This window comes from Heptranchias perlo, chromosome 22 (assembly GCF_035084215.1).
Source record: "Heptranchias perlo isolate sHepPer1 chromosome 22, sHepPer1.hap1, whole genome shotgun sequence".
Lineage (NCBI taxonomy): Eukaryota > Metazoa > Chordata > Chondrichthyes > Hexanchiformes > Hexanchidae > Heptranchias > Heptranchias perlo.
This window is the reverse complement of record NC_090346.1, coordinates 50,185,552-50,204,182: the sequence shown is the minus strand read 5'-3', so window position 1 is coordinate 50,204,182 and position 18,631 is coordinate 50,185,552. Positions and strand designations below refer to the sequence as shown.

Sequence of the window (18,631 nt, the reverse complement as noted above, 5' to 3'; positions counted from 1 at the left end):
TGGATGGATTTAAGGGGAAGCTGGATAAACACATGAGGAATAGAAGGAGATGCTGATTGGGGGAGGGAGGAGGGGAGGGAGGAGGCTCGAGTGGAGCATAACGGCCAGCACAGACCAGCCGGGCCGAATGGCCTGTGAGTCTATGATCAGTGTGACATCATCTTATTAACCGCGCGTCACAGTGACGTCATTTTATGGCGTGAGGTCATTTCACTGAAATCTCCTAGAATGCCTTTCGGGCGGAAGCGTCCATCGGATCTCCATAGAAACCGGGCCTAAGGACAGAGGACGGAGCCTGGACCCGCCGCTTAGGGCCAGGGACCAACACCAGGGCAGGAGCAGAGAGCGGCAGCGGGCCAAAGAGAAACTGGGGCTTGAGGGACAAACAGGGACCGGGCCCGCGGCACAGGAACTGGAGAGGGGCTGGGAGACTGGGCCCGGGAGAGGGCCAGGATCACCGTGTATAATAAAAGCTCAGTCTGCGTTGGGCTAAGTGAGCAAGACACAGGGTAAGGAGGGGAGAGGCCTGTGAGGCCGGGGCCGAGGCCGGGACCAGGGCCACCGGCTGAAGGACCGCCGCCCATCTTTGCAGAGAGACGGTTGCAGATTCCTGGCAGCCAGCAGCATGTCGTTCAGGGATCTGAGGAGTAAGAGACAGTTAATACATGAGTGCCATCACTTGATGTGTGTGAGGGATTGGGTTGTGGAGCGAGAGGCAGGGCGTAGGATTTGGTTTGAAAGAGAACTTCAAGGGAGTTGGGGTCAACAGGATGTTTATTTACCCTGAGGAGCTTCAATTGCTGCTTAAAAGTCACTGATTCATTTTAAACTCGTAAATATAATCCAGAAACAGGCTTCACCTTTTAAACTACAGGATTCACAAAGTTAAAGAGACGTGACCTATCTTTGATCACACACTTGGGCTAATACCAGAGCTACTGCCTGTGGTCAGCAATGACCATAGAACGCACTTCTTTGAATCAGCTCAAGTAGAGTGAATGCACTGTTCCTTTTTAAAAAAAATTCATTCATGGGATGTGGGTGTTGCTATCAGACCAGCATTTTCCCCCCATCCCTAATTGCCCTTGAGAAGGTGGTGGTGAGCCGCCTTCTTGAACCGCTGCAGTCCGTGTGGTGACGGTTCTCCCACAGTGCTGTTAGGAAGGGAGTTCCAGGATTTTGACCCAGCGACGATGAAGGAATGGCGATATATTTCCAAATCGGGATGGTGTGTGACATGGAGGGGAATGTGCAGGTTTGGTGCTCCCAAGCACCTGCTGCCCTTGTCCTTCTAGGTGGTAGAGGTCGTGGGTTTGGGAGGTGCTGCAGTGCATCTTGTAGATGGTACACACTGCAGCCATAGTGCGCCTGTGGTGGAGGGAGTGAATGTTTAAGGTGGTGGATGGGGTGCCAATCAAGCGGGCTGCTTTATCCTGGATGATGTTGAGCTTCTTGAGTGTTGTTGGAGCTGCACTCATCCAGGCAAATGAAGAGTACTCCATCACACTCCTGACTTGTGCCTTGTAGATGGTGGAAAGGCATTGGGGAGTCAGGAAGAGAGTCACTCGCTGCAGAATACCCAGACTCTGACCTGCTGTTGTAGCACAGTATTTATGTGGCTGGTCCAGTTAAGTTTCTGGTCAGTGGTGACCCCCAGGATGTTGATGGGGGATTCGGCGATGGTAATGCCGTTGAATATCAAGGGGAGGTGGTTACACCATCTTCTTACCTTTATTTCGTAAGGCGATTAACCCAGCATTGAAGCTGTGGCAGGGGGTTGGGAACCTGAGCAGGGAGACAGAGGAAAGTGTGTCAGGAAGGGACAGAAGGTATGGAGTAAAAGGTAAAGTGTTAAAAAAGGAAAAAGCAGGAACTAAGCGTCACAAAACATATTTGAAAGTTCTTTATCTGAGTGCACGTAGCATTCGCAACAAAATGGACGAGTTAACGGCACAAATAACTACGTATGGGTATGATCTTGTGGCCATTACAGAAACATGGCTGCAGGGTGACAACGACTGGGAATTAAATATGCCAGGGTATTTAACAATCAGGAAGGACAGGCAGGAAGGAAGGGTAGGTGGGGTGGCTATGTTAATAAGGGAAGGAATCACCGTAATACAGAGAAAAGATATTGGGACAAAGGATCAGGATAATGAAACAGTTTGGGTAGAGATAAGGAATAATAAGGGGAAAAAAACACGAGTGGGCGTAGTATATAGGCCTCCTAATAGTTGCAACTCTGCTGGAAGAAGTATTAATCAGGAAATAGTCGGGGCATGTAATAAGGGAACAGCTATAATTATGGGGGATTTTAACTATCATATTAACTGGACAAATCAAATTGGGCAGGGCAGCCTTGAGGAAGAGTTTATTGAGTGTATTAGGGATGGATTTCTTGAGCAGTATGTAACTGATCCTACAAGGGGGCAAGCAACCTTGAACCTGGTCCTGTGTAATGAGCCAGGATTAATTAATAATGTCCTAGTTAAGGATCCCCTTGGAATGAGTGACCATAACATGGTTACATTCCATATCCAATTCGAGGGTGAGAAGGTTGGTTCTCAAACAAGCATACTGAGCTTGAATAAAGGAGACTATGATGGTATGAGGGTGGAATTGATTAAAGTGGACTGGGAAAATAGATTAAAGGGTAAGACGGTACATGAGCAGTGGTGTTCATTTAAGGAGTTATTTTACAACTTTCAAAACAAATATATTCCACTGAGGAAAAAAGGGTGTAAAAGAAATGACAGCCATCCGTGGCTAAGTAAAGAAATTAAGGATAGTATCCAACTAAAAACAAGGACATATAAGGTAGCCAAACTTAGTGGGAGGATAGAAGATTGGGAAGTCTTCAAAAGACAGCAAAAAGTAACTAAAGGATTGATTAAGAAAGGGAAGATAGATTATGAAAATAAATTAGTAAAAAATATAAAAACAGATAGCAAGAGTTTCGACAGTTATATAAAAAGAAAAAGGGTGGCTAAGGCAAACGTAGGTCCCTTAGAGGATGAGACCGGGAAATTAATGGTGGGAAACATGGAGATGGCAAAAATGCTGAACAAATATTTTGTTTCAGTCTTTACGGTAGAGGACACTAAGAATATCCCAACACTGGACAAATAGGGGGCTCTGGGGGGGGGGGGGAGGAGCTAAATACGATTAAAATCACTAAGGAATAGGTACTCAGTAAATTAATGGGACTCAAGGCGGACAAATCCCCTGGACCTGATGGCTTATATCCGAGGGTCTTGAGGGAAGTGGCAGTAGGGATTGTGGATGCTTTGGTAATAATGTTCCAAAAATCTCTCGACTCGGCAAAGGTCCCGGCAGGTTGGAAAACTGCTAATGTAACACCCTTATTTAAAAAGGGTAGTAGGCAGAAGGCTGGAAATTATAGACCAGTTAGCCTAACATCTGTGGTGGGTAAAATTCTGGAGTCTATTATTAAGGAGACAGTAGCGGAACATTTGGATAAACATAATTTAATAGGACAAAGTCAGCATGGCTTTACGAAGGGGAAGTCATGTCTGACAAATTTGCTTGAGTTCTTTGAGGATATAACGTACAAGGTGGATAAAGGGGAACCAGTGGACGTAGTGTATTTAGACTTCCAGAAGGCATTCGACAAGGTGCCACATAAAAGATTATTGCTCAAGATAAAGAATCACTGGATTGGGGGTAATATTCTGGCATGGGTGGAGGATTGGTTATCTAACAGGAAGCAGAGAGTTGGGATAAATGGTACATTCTCGGACTGGCAACCAGTAGCCAGTGGTGTTCCACAGGGGTCGGTGCTGGGTCCCCAACTCTTTACAATCCATATTAACGATTTGGAGGAGGGGACCGAGTGTAACATATCAAAGTTTGCAGATGATACAAAGATGGGAGGGAAAGTAGAGAGTGAGGAGGACATAAAAAACCTACAAGGGGATTATAGACAGGCTGGGTGAGTGGGCGGAGATTTGGCAGATGCAATACAATATTGGAAAATGTGAGGTTATGCACTTTGGCAGGAAAAATCAGAGAGCAAGTTATTATCTTAATGGCGAGAAACTGGAAAGTACTGCAGTACAAAGGGATCTGGGGGTCCTAGTGCAAGAAAATCAAAAAGTTAGTAGGCAGGTGCAGCAGGTGATCAAGAAGGCCAACGGAATGTTGGCTTTTATTGCTCGGGGGATAGAATATAAAAACAGGGAGGTATTGCTGCAGTTATATAAGGTATTGGTGAGACCGCACCTGGAATACTGCATACAGTTTTGGTCTCCATACTTAAGAGAAGACATACTTGCTCTCGAGGCAGTACAAAGAAGGTTCACTCGGTTAATCCCGGGGATGAGGGGGCGGACATATGAGGAGAGGTTGAGTAGATTGGGACTCTACTCATTGGAGTTCAGAAGAATGAGAGGCGATCTTATTGAAACATATAAGATTGTGAAGGGGCTTGATCGGGTGGATGCGGTAAGGATGTTCCCAAGGATGGGTGAAACTAGAACGAGGGGGCATAATCTTAGAATAAGGGGCTGCTCTTTCAAAACTGAGATGAGGAGAAACTTCTTCACTCAGAGGGTAGTAGGTCTGTGGAATTTGCTGCCCCAGGAAGCTGTGGAAGCTACATCATTAAATAAATTTAAAACAGAAATAGACAGTTTCCTAGAAGTAAAGGGGTTACGGGGAGCGGGCAGGAAATTGGACATGAATTTAGATTTGAGGTTAGGATCAGATCAGCCGTGATCTTATTAAATGGCGGAGCAGGCTCGAGGGGCCGATTGGCCTACTCCTGCTCCTATTTCTTATGTTCTTATCTGTTTCCAGAGTGCTGGATGATTTGAGGCAGGATCAGGTATCAATGAGGCACAATAATTTGCCTTTAGTTCTAAGTTAAGCGCTGATGCCCTTAATTACTGGTGTTTTCTGAGACTCATCGATATTCCATCTTCGAAATATACTTCGAACTGGGGCTCTAGAAATCCAAGCACTGGCCCTTGTGGAACACAGTAACGATGCCTCCAGTTTGACATTGCGTATTTTTGGAGTGTCCTTAAGAGAAATGCAATGTTGGGCAAGTTTAGAAATAGTCTAACCTACCACGGAGAGGTGTTTTGCAAAGACACTGATTATCTGTTTTTATCTTTTTCCCCCCCTCAGACTTCACCGAGATGATGAGGGCACTGGGATACCCTCGCTTAATCTCCATGGAAAACTTCCGGACTCCAAACTTCCCTTTGGTAGCAGAGATTCTCATTTGGCTTGTCAAAAGGTTTGTGACTTAACAAGTTACAGAGCTGTAAAGCTAGGCCAAAGGACAGCCAAGTATTCTTTTAAAAAGCCCTCTGAGTTGCTCAGTTGCTAAATGCACAGCCAGTTGTGGTACTAAGTCCGAAGTGTTTGGTTCAAACCTGAGCCTAGAATCTCGGCTGGCGCTCCATTTTTGGAGGTATCACTATTTATCCCTCAACCAGCACCACTAAAACACATTGGTCATTCATCTAATTTGCTCTTTGTGGGACCTTGGTGTGCGCAAATTGGCTGCAGCATTTGTCTACGTAACAACAGTGACTACACATCAAAAATAGTTCACTGGGTGAGAAGCTCTTTGGGATATCCTGAGACAAATTCTTTCCTCCTGTTGCTCAGTCTAGACGCAGTGGGCAATTAGGTAATTACTGAAGGGCAGACTATGGGACCAGACCCCAGCCAAGGGGTCAGCACCTTCAGGAGAGGAGGGGCAAATAAATCTCTTTTTTTTTAAGTAGTCAGCTTTAAAAAGGAAAGGACAGATCAGATAATTCCAAACACTGGTTTGCTGATGTTTGAGGTGAATCTGTTTATTCCCGAGGAAACGCGAGGTTTTGGTGCTGCTCCACCATCCGTCGTGGTTGCTGTGGTTTACTGCCACTCCGCTAGGAGGGAAATAGTGACCTTGAGAAACCCTGGGGTCTTCTGATTCCAGCCAGAAGTGAGAGAGGTTTGGTAAAGAGGTACGTGTGGAAAGTAACTGATATTGCTTGGACTTTGTTACCAGATATGAGCCCCAGACAGATATCCCTACAGATGTGGACACGGAACAGGATCGGGTTTTCTTCATCAAAGCTGTAGCTCAGTTCATGGTAAGGATCAAACAGCTCTTCCTCCACCCAGTAGATGCAAACTGTAGAACAGCAGAAACCTGGGATAAGACAGGAGTTTCATTGAGGACTTCAGTATATTGTGTGCGAATATTTACTTTGCTGTATTGCAGGCCACCAAAGCTCACATTAAGCTCAACACCAAGAAGCTGTACCAGGCTGACGGTTATGCGGTGAAAGAGCTGCTGAAGATTACTACTGTTCTCTACAATGCCATGAAGACAAAGCGAATGGACAGAAGTGAGGATGCTGAAGAAGACAGTTCCAAATTCAAATTTGACTTGGGGTCAAAGGTGAGCCACTTGGGCAGCATAAAAGGATTCCTCATTTAGGAGAGGAGTTTTACAGTGGGGCCAACAGCATGTTATGGCATTGTTTTGGTAAATTAGTAATACTAAACAAGAGAATATAGGGCCAAATTCAGCAAAGCTCCTCCGCAACTGAAGCAAATCCTCAGCAGACGGGACACCCCTGAGAGAATTGAGGCTATCGATTTCTAGCCCTATCTCCAACTCTCTCTCCTGTCTAGTGAGACTCTGCTCTCCAGGAGCTTCGCCTTGCTGAATTTGCACTGTATTTAGGCTGAAAAGGTACATTTATACACTAGCTTTACTGTTAACAAAGTGTTGAGGTGGTAAGATTGGTGTGTAAACACGAGGTCAAATTAGTGATCCAACTCCCACCACACTCTGAATTGAAAAGTGAAACTCCCCTCCTGACCTGCGGCAGTGGGAGGTTTTAATGTTGACTGCAGATCCTTAACCACAGGGGAAACACGGGCCCTACACCTGCAGCAAACTCGAGTGATTTATGGACACTATAAATATATAAATGAACCCTAACATAGCACAGATGGTTGTTTTCAGTGCTGACTTAGAGTCTATGCTTTCACCATGTAAACAGAGCCTATAATAATATTTTAAAGGAGATAAATTGCAGCTTCAATATTTTGCATCTTCTCACCCTTCACAGATTGCAGATTTGAAAACTGCGAGACAACTAGCCTCTGAGATTACCTCCAAAGGGGCGACAGTGTTTGATTTACTGGGGAAAGAAGTGGACCTGCGGGTGAGTCAGCAGAATCCTGATCCACGAATAACTGAAAGCAGCGGGAAGATTTCCCAGATTGAAAGGCAAATTGTTTTACTTTGTTCATTATGAATCCACAGCATCAGTGAAACAAAACATTCCCGCTGTCCTTATACAGTGTCAAAAATCTTGCTGCAGTTTCGTGTGGCAGTGATTAAGTGGATTTGCTTCTGAACTTTGAATATCAAATCAATTATCCATTGGTAAATGTAACCCCACTATTTAAAAAAGGAGGGAGAGAAAAAACAGGGAATTACAGACCAGTTAGCCTAACATCAGTAGTGGGGAAAATGCTAGGGTCTATTATAAAAGATGTGATAACAGAACACTTGGAAGGCATTAATGGGATTGGACAAAGTCAGCATGGGTTTATGAAAGGGAAATCATGCTTAACAAATCTACTGGTGTTTTTTGAGGAGGTAACTAGTAGAATAGATAGGGGAGATCTGGTGGATGTGGTGTATTTGGATTTTCAGAAGGCTTTTGATAAGGTCCCACACAAGAGGTTAGTGTGCAAAATTAAAGCACATGGGATTGGGGGGAATATACTGGCATGGATTGAGAATTGGTTGACAGACAGGAAACAGAGAGTAGGAATAAACGGGTCTTTTTCCGGGTGGCAGGCAGTGACTAGTGGGGTACCACAGGGATCAGTGCTTGGGCCCCAGCTATTCACAATATATATCAATGATTTGGATGAGGGAACTAAATGTAACATTTCCAAGTTTGCAGACAACACAAAGCTGGGGTGGAACGTGAGCTGTGAGGAGGATGCAAAGAGGCTCCAATGTGATTTAGACAAGTTGGGTGAGTGGACAAGAACATGGCAGATGCAGTATAACGTGGATAAATGTGAGGTTATCCACTTTGGTTATAAAAACAGAAAAGCAGATTATTATCTGAATGGCGATAGATTGGGAAAAGGGGAGGTGGAACGAGACCTGGGTGTCCTTGTACACCAGTCACTGAAAGCGAGCATTCAGGTGCAGCAAGCAGTTAGGAAGGCGAATGGTATGTTGGCCTTCATTGCAAGAGGGTTTGAGTACAGGAACAGGGATGTCTTACTGCAGTTATACAGGGCCTTGATGAGACCACATCTGGAGTATTGTGTGCAGTTTTGGTCTCCTTATCTGAGGAAGGATGTCCATGCCATGGAGGGAGTGCAACAAAGGTTTACCAGACTGATTCCTGGGATGGCAGGACTGACGTATGAGGAGAGATTGGGTCGACTAGGCCTATATTCATTATAGAGTTTAGAAGAATGAGAGGTGATCTCATCGAAACATATAAAATGAGAAATTTCTTCACTCAGAGGGTGGTGAACCTGTGGAATTCTCTACCACAGAAGGCAGTGGAGGCCAAGTCATTAGATGTATTCAAGAAGGAGATAGATATATTTCTTAATGTTAAAGGGATCAAGGGATATGGGGGAAAAAGCAGGAACAGGGTACTGAGTTAGACAATCAGCCATGATCATGTTGAATGGCGGAGCAGGCCCGAAGGGCCGAATGGCCTACTCTTACTCCTATTTTTCTATATTTCTATGTAACTCAGAACAAAAGCAAAATGCTGCAGATGCTGGAAATCTGAAATAAACACAGAAAATGCTGGAAACACTCAGCAGGTCAGGCAGCATCTGTGAAGAGAGAATCAGAGATAACGTTTCAGGTCGATTGGATATAATTTACAGCACAGAAACAGGCCATTCAGCCCAACTGGTCTATGCCAGTGTTTATGCTCCACACGAGCCTTCTCCCACTCTATTCACTTCATTTCACCCTATCAACAAAATCCTTCTATTTCTTTCTCACTCATGTACTTGTCTAGCTTCCCCTTAAATGTATCCGTGGAGTGGCCTCATAAGTTACATTTATATTGAGCTGAGATGCTGTTAGTGGCAAAGAACTACCGATTTACGGGTCTGACCCAGCTGGCTGCAACCTGGAACTAAACTTGCTGGGATTTGCTAAAATTAGTGGCCAGGCAGCCCCAGTAACAATAGGTCCCAGCGCAATATAAAAGCAGCTATTGGTGTTACAGGGTTCTAGTTAACTGGCGTAATGGTCATTTATTCCAAATATGGTCCCACTGGAGTGCAGGTTTATCAAAGGGAACAATACTGTCAAGTGAGCTATTTTTAGCTTTATTCCAAGCATGTAATGAATGTATAGTTTTTACATTTCTAGCTGATAATTCCCCACCTTACTGCAGACCAGTGCAATGTAACATGCAGTGATGGTATAGCATCATGATGATGACTGCAGAGATCATTTAACTGGTAAGTTTAGATCCTTTGTTCGTCTGTAAAAATTGTTTGACGTTTAGCGGAACGAAGCCCTGTTATTGCGACTTTACACTTGGAACATTCGGAATGTTTCAGGGCAGGAAACAGCCCTGAGGCTCAGAGAAACCCTCCCTTTGATCATCAACCAATCCCACCTCCTCTTCTCACCGTGTCCCCCAATCCCACCTCCTCTTCTCACCGTGTCCCCCAATCCCACCTCCTCTTCTCACCGTGTCCCCCAATCCCACCTCCTCTTCTCACCGTGTCCCCCAATCCCACCTCCTCTTCTCACCGCGTCCCCCAATCCCACCTCCTCTTCTCACCGTGTCCCCCAATCCCACCTCCTCTTCTCACCGTGTCCCCCAATCCCACCTCCTCTTCTCACCGTGTCCCCCAATCCCACCTCCTCTTCTCACCGCGTCCCCCAATCCCACCTCCTCTTCTCACCGCGTCCCCCAATCCCACCTCCTCTTCTCACCGTGTCCCCCAATCCCACCTCCTCTTCTCACCGTGTCCCCCAATCCCACCTCCTCTTCTCACCGTGTCCCCCAATCCCACCTCCTCTTCTCACCGTGTCCCCCAATCCCACCTCCTCTTCTCACCGTGTCCCCCAATCCCACCTCCTCTTCTCACCGTGTCCCCCAATCCCACCTCCTCTTCTCACCGTGTCCCCCAATCCCACCTCCTCTTCTCACCGTGTCCCCCAATCCCACCTCCTCTTCTCACCGCGTCCCCCAATCCCACCTCCTCTTCTCACCGCGTCCCCCAATCCCACCTCCTCTTCTCACCGTGTCCCCCAATCCCACCTCCTCTTCTCACCGTGTCCCCCAATCCCACCTCCTCTTCTCACCGTGCCCCCCCCCCCCCCCCCATCCCACCTCCTCTTTCCAGTAATGCTTACAATTGCCCCTTGACCCCACTGACTAGTGTACTCCAGTGTCCTTCCCCAGTATTGTACTGCACAACTCTGTTACCTTTCTACAGGTTAGAGGGGACCAGGGGACATGAGTATAAGGTACGTCAGCACGGAACTAGGTTAGATGTCAGCAGGTTCTACTTTTCACAGTCAGCAACCTCGTAGGGAGTTCCTGAGTGTGACCGACATAATTTCAGATTGGGGGATGTGTCTCCCAGTCACTGTGGGGACCTGGAGCTTGTTTACTCACCTTTTGTGGGTGGGGGTAGGAGAGGAATTTTCCCCACCCTTGTCCCGGGAGATTATATTTGGGGTTGGATTGGGGTTCAGTGGTCACACTGTGATAGTGTAGGACAGGCCTGCTGGACCTGCTGGTCTTTACCTGTCCTTTTGTTTTTTGTGTCATTAGTTAATCTGCCTGTTTTACAGGAGATGAGAACAGCAGCAATTGCAAGGCCTCTCGAAATCAATGAGACCGAGAAGGCACTAAGAGCTGGAATTAAAGAGATCATGGTGAGTGACGTCATCTCTTCAAAGCAAACGGAGAGTCAGGAGAAGCTTTACAGAGTTTAGTTTGGACATTTACCGGTTACTCGTTGTTTCCCTCGGGGGACTGAGTGGGTTGGGGGTCGGGTTCATAAGGATTGAAGACACACGGAAGAATCAGTGTTTTGGAATCTGATTATTAATCCAAGTATTCATTGTTACCAGAGGATGGGATGTTTTACAGTGGCTAATTTTGATAATTTTCCAATGGCTTCCTTCAAGATATTTCCCTTTTGCCACCCCCCCCTCTATTTCCTGTAGGGAGCGGTAAATTCTAGTGTCCGGGGATCAGAAGCACTTCTTTTCCTCCATGTATCTGCGGCACTTTCTTTGGGGACACTTTCCTTTTTATTTAAAAAAAAACAAATTGTGGAAATATCAAACTTTGATTTGCTCTTTATTTCTTGCCTTTTTTTTGAACATGTATTTTTGATTCAAGCTGATGTACAGGGGTATTTATGAGTAAAGGCTGAGCTGAGCTTTTAATGATGGAAAGCTTCCAGTTGGCAAATAATTCCCGCACCCTGATTTTGATCACGTTCCCTCCTGGTGGGAATTGCCATATTTAACCAGTGTAATATTTTGGGCCATGCACTTGGGGCAACGCCCCCGATGGCAGCTACACAATTTTTTTTTGCTTCTGTTTCGGTTCCAGGAGCAAGTGCAAAAGACCAAGGATATGCTGAACAATGTCGCCTCTGATGAAGCAAACCTGGAGGCCAAGATTGAGAAGAAGAAGCTGGAGCTGGAGAGGAGCAAGAAGCGACTGCAGAGCCTGCAGAGCGTCAGGTCAGTCTCTGAAACTGCCTGGTCCACTCCCCCGATCTGTGCACAGGCTGTTGCTGCAAGGTAGCAATCGTGACCTTGCTATTCTGCTCGTGGACCTTCCATACCAGAGGAACGTCATGCGAGCTAGTAACTTAAAGTAGCATTGCTTGGGGGGAGGGGGGGGCTTCATGAAGGTTCAGCCCACTCCTGAATTAAATGGCTGTGCCTTTACTTGTTCATATTGAAACAAAGCAATAATTTGCTCCATCTTAATGGTCCCTTACATCCATGTTCAATGTGTAATTGCAGAGCCGTGCACTAATATGATGTGACGTACAGCGATTCATTGTGCACGCTAGTGTGGGTAAAACTAACCAGCATTAGTGCATTACGCCTCAATATGATATATACACCGGCGGCCTAGGTTTTCCGATCGTAAAATGAATGGGTCACCATCAGTGTTAAATCTAGGTCATTCACTTTAAGTGAGACATTCTAATAGATGTTTAAAAACAGGTTTCAGTCACATTGACTGGTGGGCTGATGTTTAAGGCCTGGTTGGAGTACGCTGTGGAACTATTCCGATTCAAGTATTGCTGCTTTCCAATAATTGGCAAAGTTGATAATTTTAATCAGATACCGTTGAAGATTTCTGACCATTGCTAAACCATGTGAGGAATTGCAACCCACCACCCAACTCGATCTTAATGCCTAGACTGCCATTTACTACAGGGCAGGAAGATGGTTAGAAAAGACTGGTAATTTACAATGACTGAGTTGTGTTTTTAAAAAGTAACCCTCTCCTTGTTTTGTTGCATCCTCAGGCCAGCCTTCATGGATGAATACGAGAAGATTGAGGAGGATCTCCAGAAACAGTACGAGACTTACGTGGAAAAGTTCCGTAACTTGTGCTACCTGGAGCAGCAGCTTGAAGACCTGCACAGGATGGAACAGGAGAGGTTTGAGGTAAGTGGTGAGGGTAGGTAACCAACTTAGGAAGGAGAATCAGAAATACAAGAGCCAGTCTGCCTTCCTGCTGGTGACAAAAGGATTAAATCCTGCCCTCCATCACAAAAATCACACATGCTGAAGAACAGTTTCTGCAGCAAAGTGAGGTTCAACTTCTCTCTGATTCAGTGTTGTTTCCAGGTCACACTCTCCCTTCAATAGATAGATTTTAATTCAGAAATTTATTCCGCTGTTTCCGAACTGAAACTCTTGGTTATAATTGTTCAATCCTTGGCTCTTTATCAAGTGACTGTAGTTGTAACCAATACTTGGGACATTCCTCCTGTTTCCTAGGAAACTGAAAACACATTGCGCCTAATGCAGAATAAACTGAAGGAAGAAGAAAAAAGGCTGATGAAAAGTTCAGGTAAAGTGAAGCTCTCCTGTGGTTTACTATTATTCATAGTTTTGAGTGTTAAAAACATTTTTGTTCTGGCAGGAAGTCCATAGTAACTGGCTGTTGGACAGTAGGAGGGCTCCTGTGTGTAGGCTGCTGACTGATGAGCTCATTGTTTCCAGGAGTTGGACTTGGTGGGAATAGAGCAGTCTGTATAGTTCAGAGTGTGTACTATATGATGTGCACATGTAACTGCATGCAGCATACAATTACAGTATTTGTGTGGTATATGTATAGTATATAATGTGTATGTGTCTCATGCAATCTGTGCATGTATAATATATAATGTAGGCAGGTGTAGTGTATATATTAGTCGCTTTTCGCATTACAACATTACAACAGTGACTACATTTTGAAAGTATTTCATTGGCTGTAAAGTGCTTTGGGATGTCCTGAGGTTGTGACAGGTGCTATATAAATGCAAGTTCGTTCTTTCTTTTATGTTATCCTTGTGCTCCCAGCTCTGGCGGTGAGAAGCTGCACCTGCTGGATATTTTAAGACTGGCAGCCATGAAGCACTGACTGGTGCCGCTCTCCCGGGGCTCAGTGAAGGGGCTGTGCTGGCCACTGGCCAGTCCCGTCCCTCCTGGGGCTCAGTGAAGGGGCTGTGCTGGCCACGGTCCGGTCCCGTCCCTCCCGGGGCTCAGTGAAGGGGCTGTGCTGGCCACGGTCCGGTCCGGTCCCTCCCGGGGCTCAGTGAAAGGGCTGTGCTGGCCACTGGCCAGTCCCGTCCCTCCTGGGGCTCAGTGAAGGGGCTGTGCTGGCCACGGTCCGGTCCCGTCCCTCCCGGGGCTCAGTGAAGGGGCTGTGCTGGCCACTGGCCAGTCCCGTCCCTCCCGGGGCTCAGTGAAGGGGCTGTGCTGGCCACGGTCCGGTCCCGTCCCTCCCGGGGCTCAGTGAAGGGGCTGTGCTGGCCACGGTCCGGTCCCGTCCCTCCCGGGGCTCAGTGAAGGGGCTGTGCTGGCCACGGGCCGGTCCCGTCCCTCCCGGGGCTCAGTGAAGGGGCTGTGCTGGCCACGGGCCGGTCCCGTCCCTCCCGGGGCTCAGTGAAGGGGCTGTGCTGGCCACGGGCCGGTCCCGTCCCTCCCGGGGCTCAGTGAAGGGGCTGTGCTGGCCACGGGCCGGTCCCGTCCCTCCCGGGGCTCAGTGAAGGGGCTGTGCTGGCCACGGTCCGGTCCGGTCCCTCCCGGGGCTCAGTGAAGGGGCTGTGCTGGCCACTGGCCAGTCCCGTCCCTCCCGGGGCTCAGTGAAGGGGCTGTGCTGGCCACGGTCCGGTCCCGTCCCTCCCGGGGCTCAGTGAAGGGGCTGTGCTGGCCACGGTCCGGTCCCGTCCCTCCCGGGGCTCAGTGAAGGGGCTGTGCTGGCCACGGGCCGGTCCCGTCCCTCCCGGGGCTCAGTGGAAGTGCTATGTGCACTGACCCAGCTGTCACAGCCAGTCTGTGTACTAGGGTCCCCTTTGCAGTTAGTTCATACACAGGCCAGCTGCATTAGTAGAACCTCGAGACACTTGGCTCTCCTGAGACCCAGCCTGCAATATAAAAGCAGCTTCAAAGATTAAAGGTTAGTTTCTAACAAACTCTTGTACCTTCATACAGGGAAAGATGATGATTCTGACAATGAGATACAGGAAGATGAGGGTTCGGATAGTGATCTAGAAGACAGAAGACCACTAAAACCACGGCTCACTAGGGAGCTGCCCATTCAGGGTATGTGGCACCTCTTTGTTTCAAGGGGCTTTATTAATTCGGTTGTTCTAAATGGGCTTAACGTGAAGGCTTCAACACATCCCTTTAGGTCTCTGATGGGGACGCTGGGCGTTGTCACACACTGGGTTGATGAAGCTGCCACAGATCGTCCCTCCTGCAGCCTGTGATACCCAGTAAATGGGAACGTGGAGAATGAGGAAAAGCCAGTACCAAAGTACAAAAATAGCCGCACCACACTCTCCCATGTCCCTCAATCGCTTCCTTCAGCAAAAGACTATCCAGTCCCCTCTTGAATTTGCTGGTACAATCCAGCATCGTATCTTGAGTCTGGTTACAGTTTGTGGTTTTGTCTCACTATTTGTTCGGATCCAGTTTGTCTGCACACCTTAGAATCCTGCGCACACCTTTATCAGACCTCCCGAGATTCCTTTTCTCTGGTGCAACCATTTCCATCTTCCTTAATCTCTACTCGCTCAGGTGCTTTATCCCTGGTATCACTTTGGTTGCCATCCTCTGCGCCCTCTCCAAAGCCAAGTGTATGAAGCGTGTGACAGTGCCCCAGTGTTTGCACAGTACTCCAGGTGGGGTTGGGTCAATAATGTTGTGGTGAGTCACTGCACTTACAACATATTGGTTCAACATCATTTAAATTGGAGATCTGATACCTTACCTGCTTTTAACATACCCAGGAATATCAAATTGAAAACTTTTTTTTTAAAACATAATTTTAATCCTGCAATCTGGTAGATCTGGGGAATTGTCCCATAAGTAATTCCACCAGGAATGGTCTAAATGCTCAGTGTCCCATTACGGTACCAAGTGTGGTATGATAGCTTTGTATTAACTTCAGTGGAGGGTCACATACTGAGCCTCCAGCTTTATTATGGGATGTAAACAGCTGCACAGAGACTGGCCTTTCTGCGAACAAGTTAATCCAGTTTATGAAGAGGCTGTGGTGAGTGCAGGAACCTAGCTCCTTATCACGCAGAGCAAGCAGATAGGACCTGCTGCCCGAGTTTGAGGCTTCCTCGCGGGAGATCGCTGTCCAGCTCTTTTACCCCCCGGGTTTCTTTTCACAAACAGCAAACATTCAGTTTTGGGTTCTGCTCTGTCAGGATTCCTCTGAGGCTCAGTGACCATGCAGATCTTTCGAGTCCGACGAGCTGCAGTCTCTGTGCAAGGACCAATTGAAATTAAATTTTAGGTTCTTCAGTGAATTTCATAAACCATACTCAGCAACATTTCAATAATCCTGCTTGTTGCAGATTTACCTTGAGACTTGTGATTAAAGTTGCTTTTAAATTTGCTGCTGCTTCCTCTTGCACACCTCTACCCTGTAAACTGCACCTGCTTCCACACCTCTAGCCCAGACTCAAAAGTTTCATTCTTGTTTGGTCAGTGAACTTTGCAGACTGGAATGCACAAGTCAGTTTCAGGCTGCAGCTCAGAACTCCCAGCACTTTAACATATTGTGTCTGTAACAAAGTCTGATGTCTGGAGGTTTGACGCCTGGATATACCACGTACCACTTTTAATAAATCGATTAACCTTCACAGGCAGAGTTGGCGGTCGAGTAGTTGGGACAATGCATGGAGGTGACACTGAGGATGAGGTAAGAGACTCCAGCTGCTTCTGGGCCCTGTGTTTAGTAATTCTGCAGTAAGTTTGCATGGTTTGGCAATAGCTCCATTTTTTGTGTATTCTAGCCGTCTTCTACCCTTTCGAACTGGTCAACGGTGTCCTTGCATTGCATCTACGACTGTAATGCCTCTAACATAGAGAGGCAGGAGGGAGCCTTGAAAATGTTTTCTTGGGGAGAAGAGCCTCCAGTGAGGCATATAAACTGATACATTCTGTCATATCCAACAATGTGTGAATTGACAATTGAGTTATTATGGTGACATTTGGGTGACTTGGGTCCTGTCCTTAATCATCCCCAGCAGTGGTCCTCTACATGCAGATAGCTTGATTTTTACTCCAGTACTACACCACCTCTGCTGTTCCAAAGATCACAGTTTCTCCCTGTTGGTTTTCCTTTTGGTGTGATAATGTGTCTCTGGCCTTTTACTGCTGCCTAGTTCTTTCTGGTGATTGGGTAATTGATCACAACAAAAACAGCAAAAAAAACCTGTTTATTATGAGCTGGGATATGTTTGGAATTGTGGAAAGTGATAACTGTGTAGACGGCTGTGAAGAAAACAAACAAACTACGTAACTGGGTCCCAGTTAGGCTATTCCCAGATTTGCTTTTATCCATGGCCTTTTGTCTGACTTTCCTTTCGAATTTAAATCTGCTTTTTATCTTTCTTCTGTTGCTTTCCATTATTGATTTCATAAAGCTGCAAACATTGTCTGCTAAGTCAAAGGAAGCCGAGAACTCCAACAGCAGCAGCAAGAAGGTTGGTTCAGACATCGAGGCTTGACATTTCATTCTGTTGCTGTAGCTCATTCTCCAAGTGTACTGATCTCTTTGCCCATTATCACAATGCATGGCATTAAATGTACAATTATTTCCTTTTTTGTCACTCCCTCTGCAGGCACAAGCCCATAGTGTGACCATGAGCAGTGAATAATGGTACCCAGCACTGCTGATAGTACCAACATGCTATGGTGAACATTGCACTTAAACCATTATTTAGCACCTCCAGCACCAGACACAGACCTGTATCCATCAGTACTTCACCCTGGTGTTATACAATTCAAAGTGCTTTCTTCTCACACAACCCAAGTTTGAAAGAACAGAATCTGCAATTATATTGCTGGGTGTTTATTACGGCAAGAATGTTCACTTGCCCAGTGGTGCAGATTGAGTGGGACGGTCTCATTCTTCTATAACTACAATGTACCAGCAAGTGTTCTAAAGGTGGTCACCATTTTCCAGAGTTAACTTAATGCTGCCCATGTCTCCTGTATTAGTGGGGTGAGAGGGAGATGCAAATGGCTGGAGCAGTTAGCGCAAGCAGAAGCCCTCTGGTAGATGCCAGCCTGTCATTCCCTGCCTGTTGCTCACTATTCTGCATATAAACTATCTAAATTCTTAGATCTAATTGCTTAGTCCTTTCAAGAATATTGTAACTGTCCGGGCAGCACCTCTGGTGGGTTTGTGGCACTGCATGATTAATGCCCTTGTCCCTTTCTACACCACGTGCACTGGTGAAAGCAGACGGTTAACAGGTTGCTGAATTCTCTTCTGCTTTAGGATGATTCAGATGACAGTGAGATTGATGTTGAAGATGATGAGGAAGAGGAGGAGGATGAATATGAAGTTGCTGAAGATGATGATGAAAGTATAGATATTCAACCAGAACAGCAGTCTAGCAGAATCCACAAACAGGAGCAGCAGGATGAAAGTGACAATGACTTTTAGTTCCAACCCTGAGCAACAGCTGATTGCACAGCCAGTGTGCAAGATGCTCACATTCCTCTGTCTTCTTCAAGTTCTAACCTCTGTATGCAAGCTGTCTAATACAGTGACTATCACCCAGGCTCCTTCAATAAATATCCAACTCCTACACTGTTTTAACAATCAAAACACCTGATTCCACTTCAGGGAGTTCAGGCTGTTTAAAGGATCTCTACCCATTGAATGTTAATTAAATAATTTTATCTGGTGCTCCTGTGAAGTGAGTCCTTTTTATCCATATTACACATTTTTCTGTACCATATTACAGGAGGTTCCAGGGATAAACATCACAGGTCAGTTACAATAAATTGTAACAGGGGAAAAAACTTTTTCACCCAACTCCTGAATAAAGGAAACAATTAACTGGGTGAACTTTGGCAGGT

The 18,631-nt window shown here is 46.4% G+C and overlaps 1 protein-coding gene across 2 annotated transcripts; it reads left to right on the top strand.

The window, feature by feature from the left end:
* The first annotated feature begins 222 nt into the window (after positions 1-222).
* On the top strand, positions 223-18,458 carry cluap1 (clusterin associated protein 1). 2 transcript variants are annotated; one of them, XM_068003617.1, is made up of 13 exons: positions 223-647; positions 5,152-5,263; positions 6,029-6,113; positions 6,245-6,424; positions 7,104-7,199; positions 10,850-10,933; positions 11,622-11,755; positions 12,559-12,700; positions 13,037-13,109; positions 14,735-14,845; positions 16,402-16,457; positions 17,185-17,244; positions 18,045-18,458. In XM_068003617.1, exons 1-13 carry the CDS (start codon positions 626-628, stop codon positions 18,210-18,212), a joined length of 1,323 nt encoding a protein of 440 aa, XP_067859718.1. In that variant the 5' UTR covers positions 223-625; the 3' UTR covers positions 18,213-18,458. The 2 variants fall into 2 exon arrangements, with proteins under 2 accessions (XP_067859718.1, XP_067859719.1); XM_068003618.1 differs by lacking the exon at positions 17,185-17,244 and having other exon boundaries at positions 224-647.
* Positions 18,459-18,631: the final 173 nt, after the last annotated feature.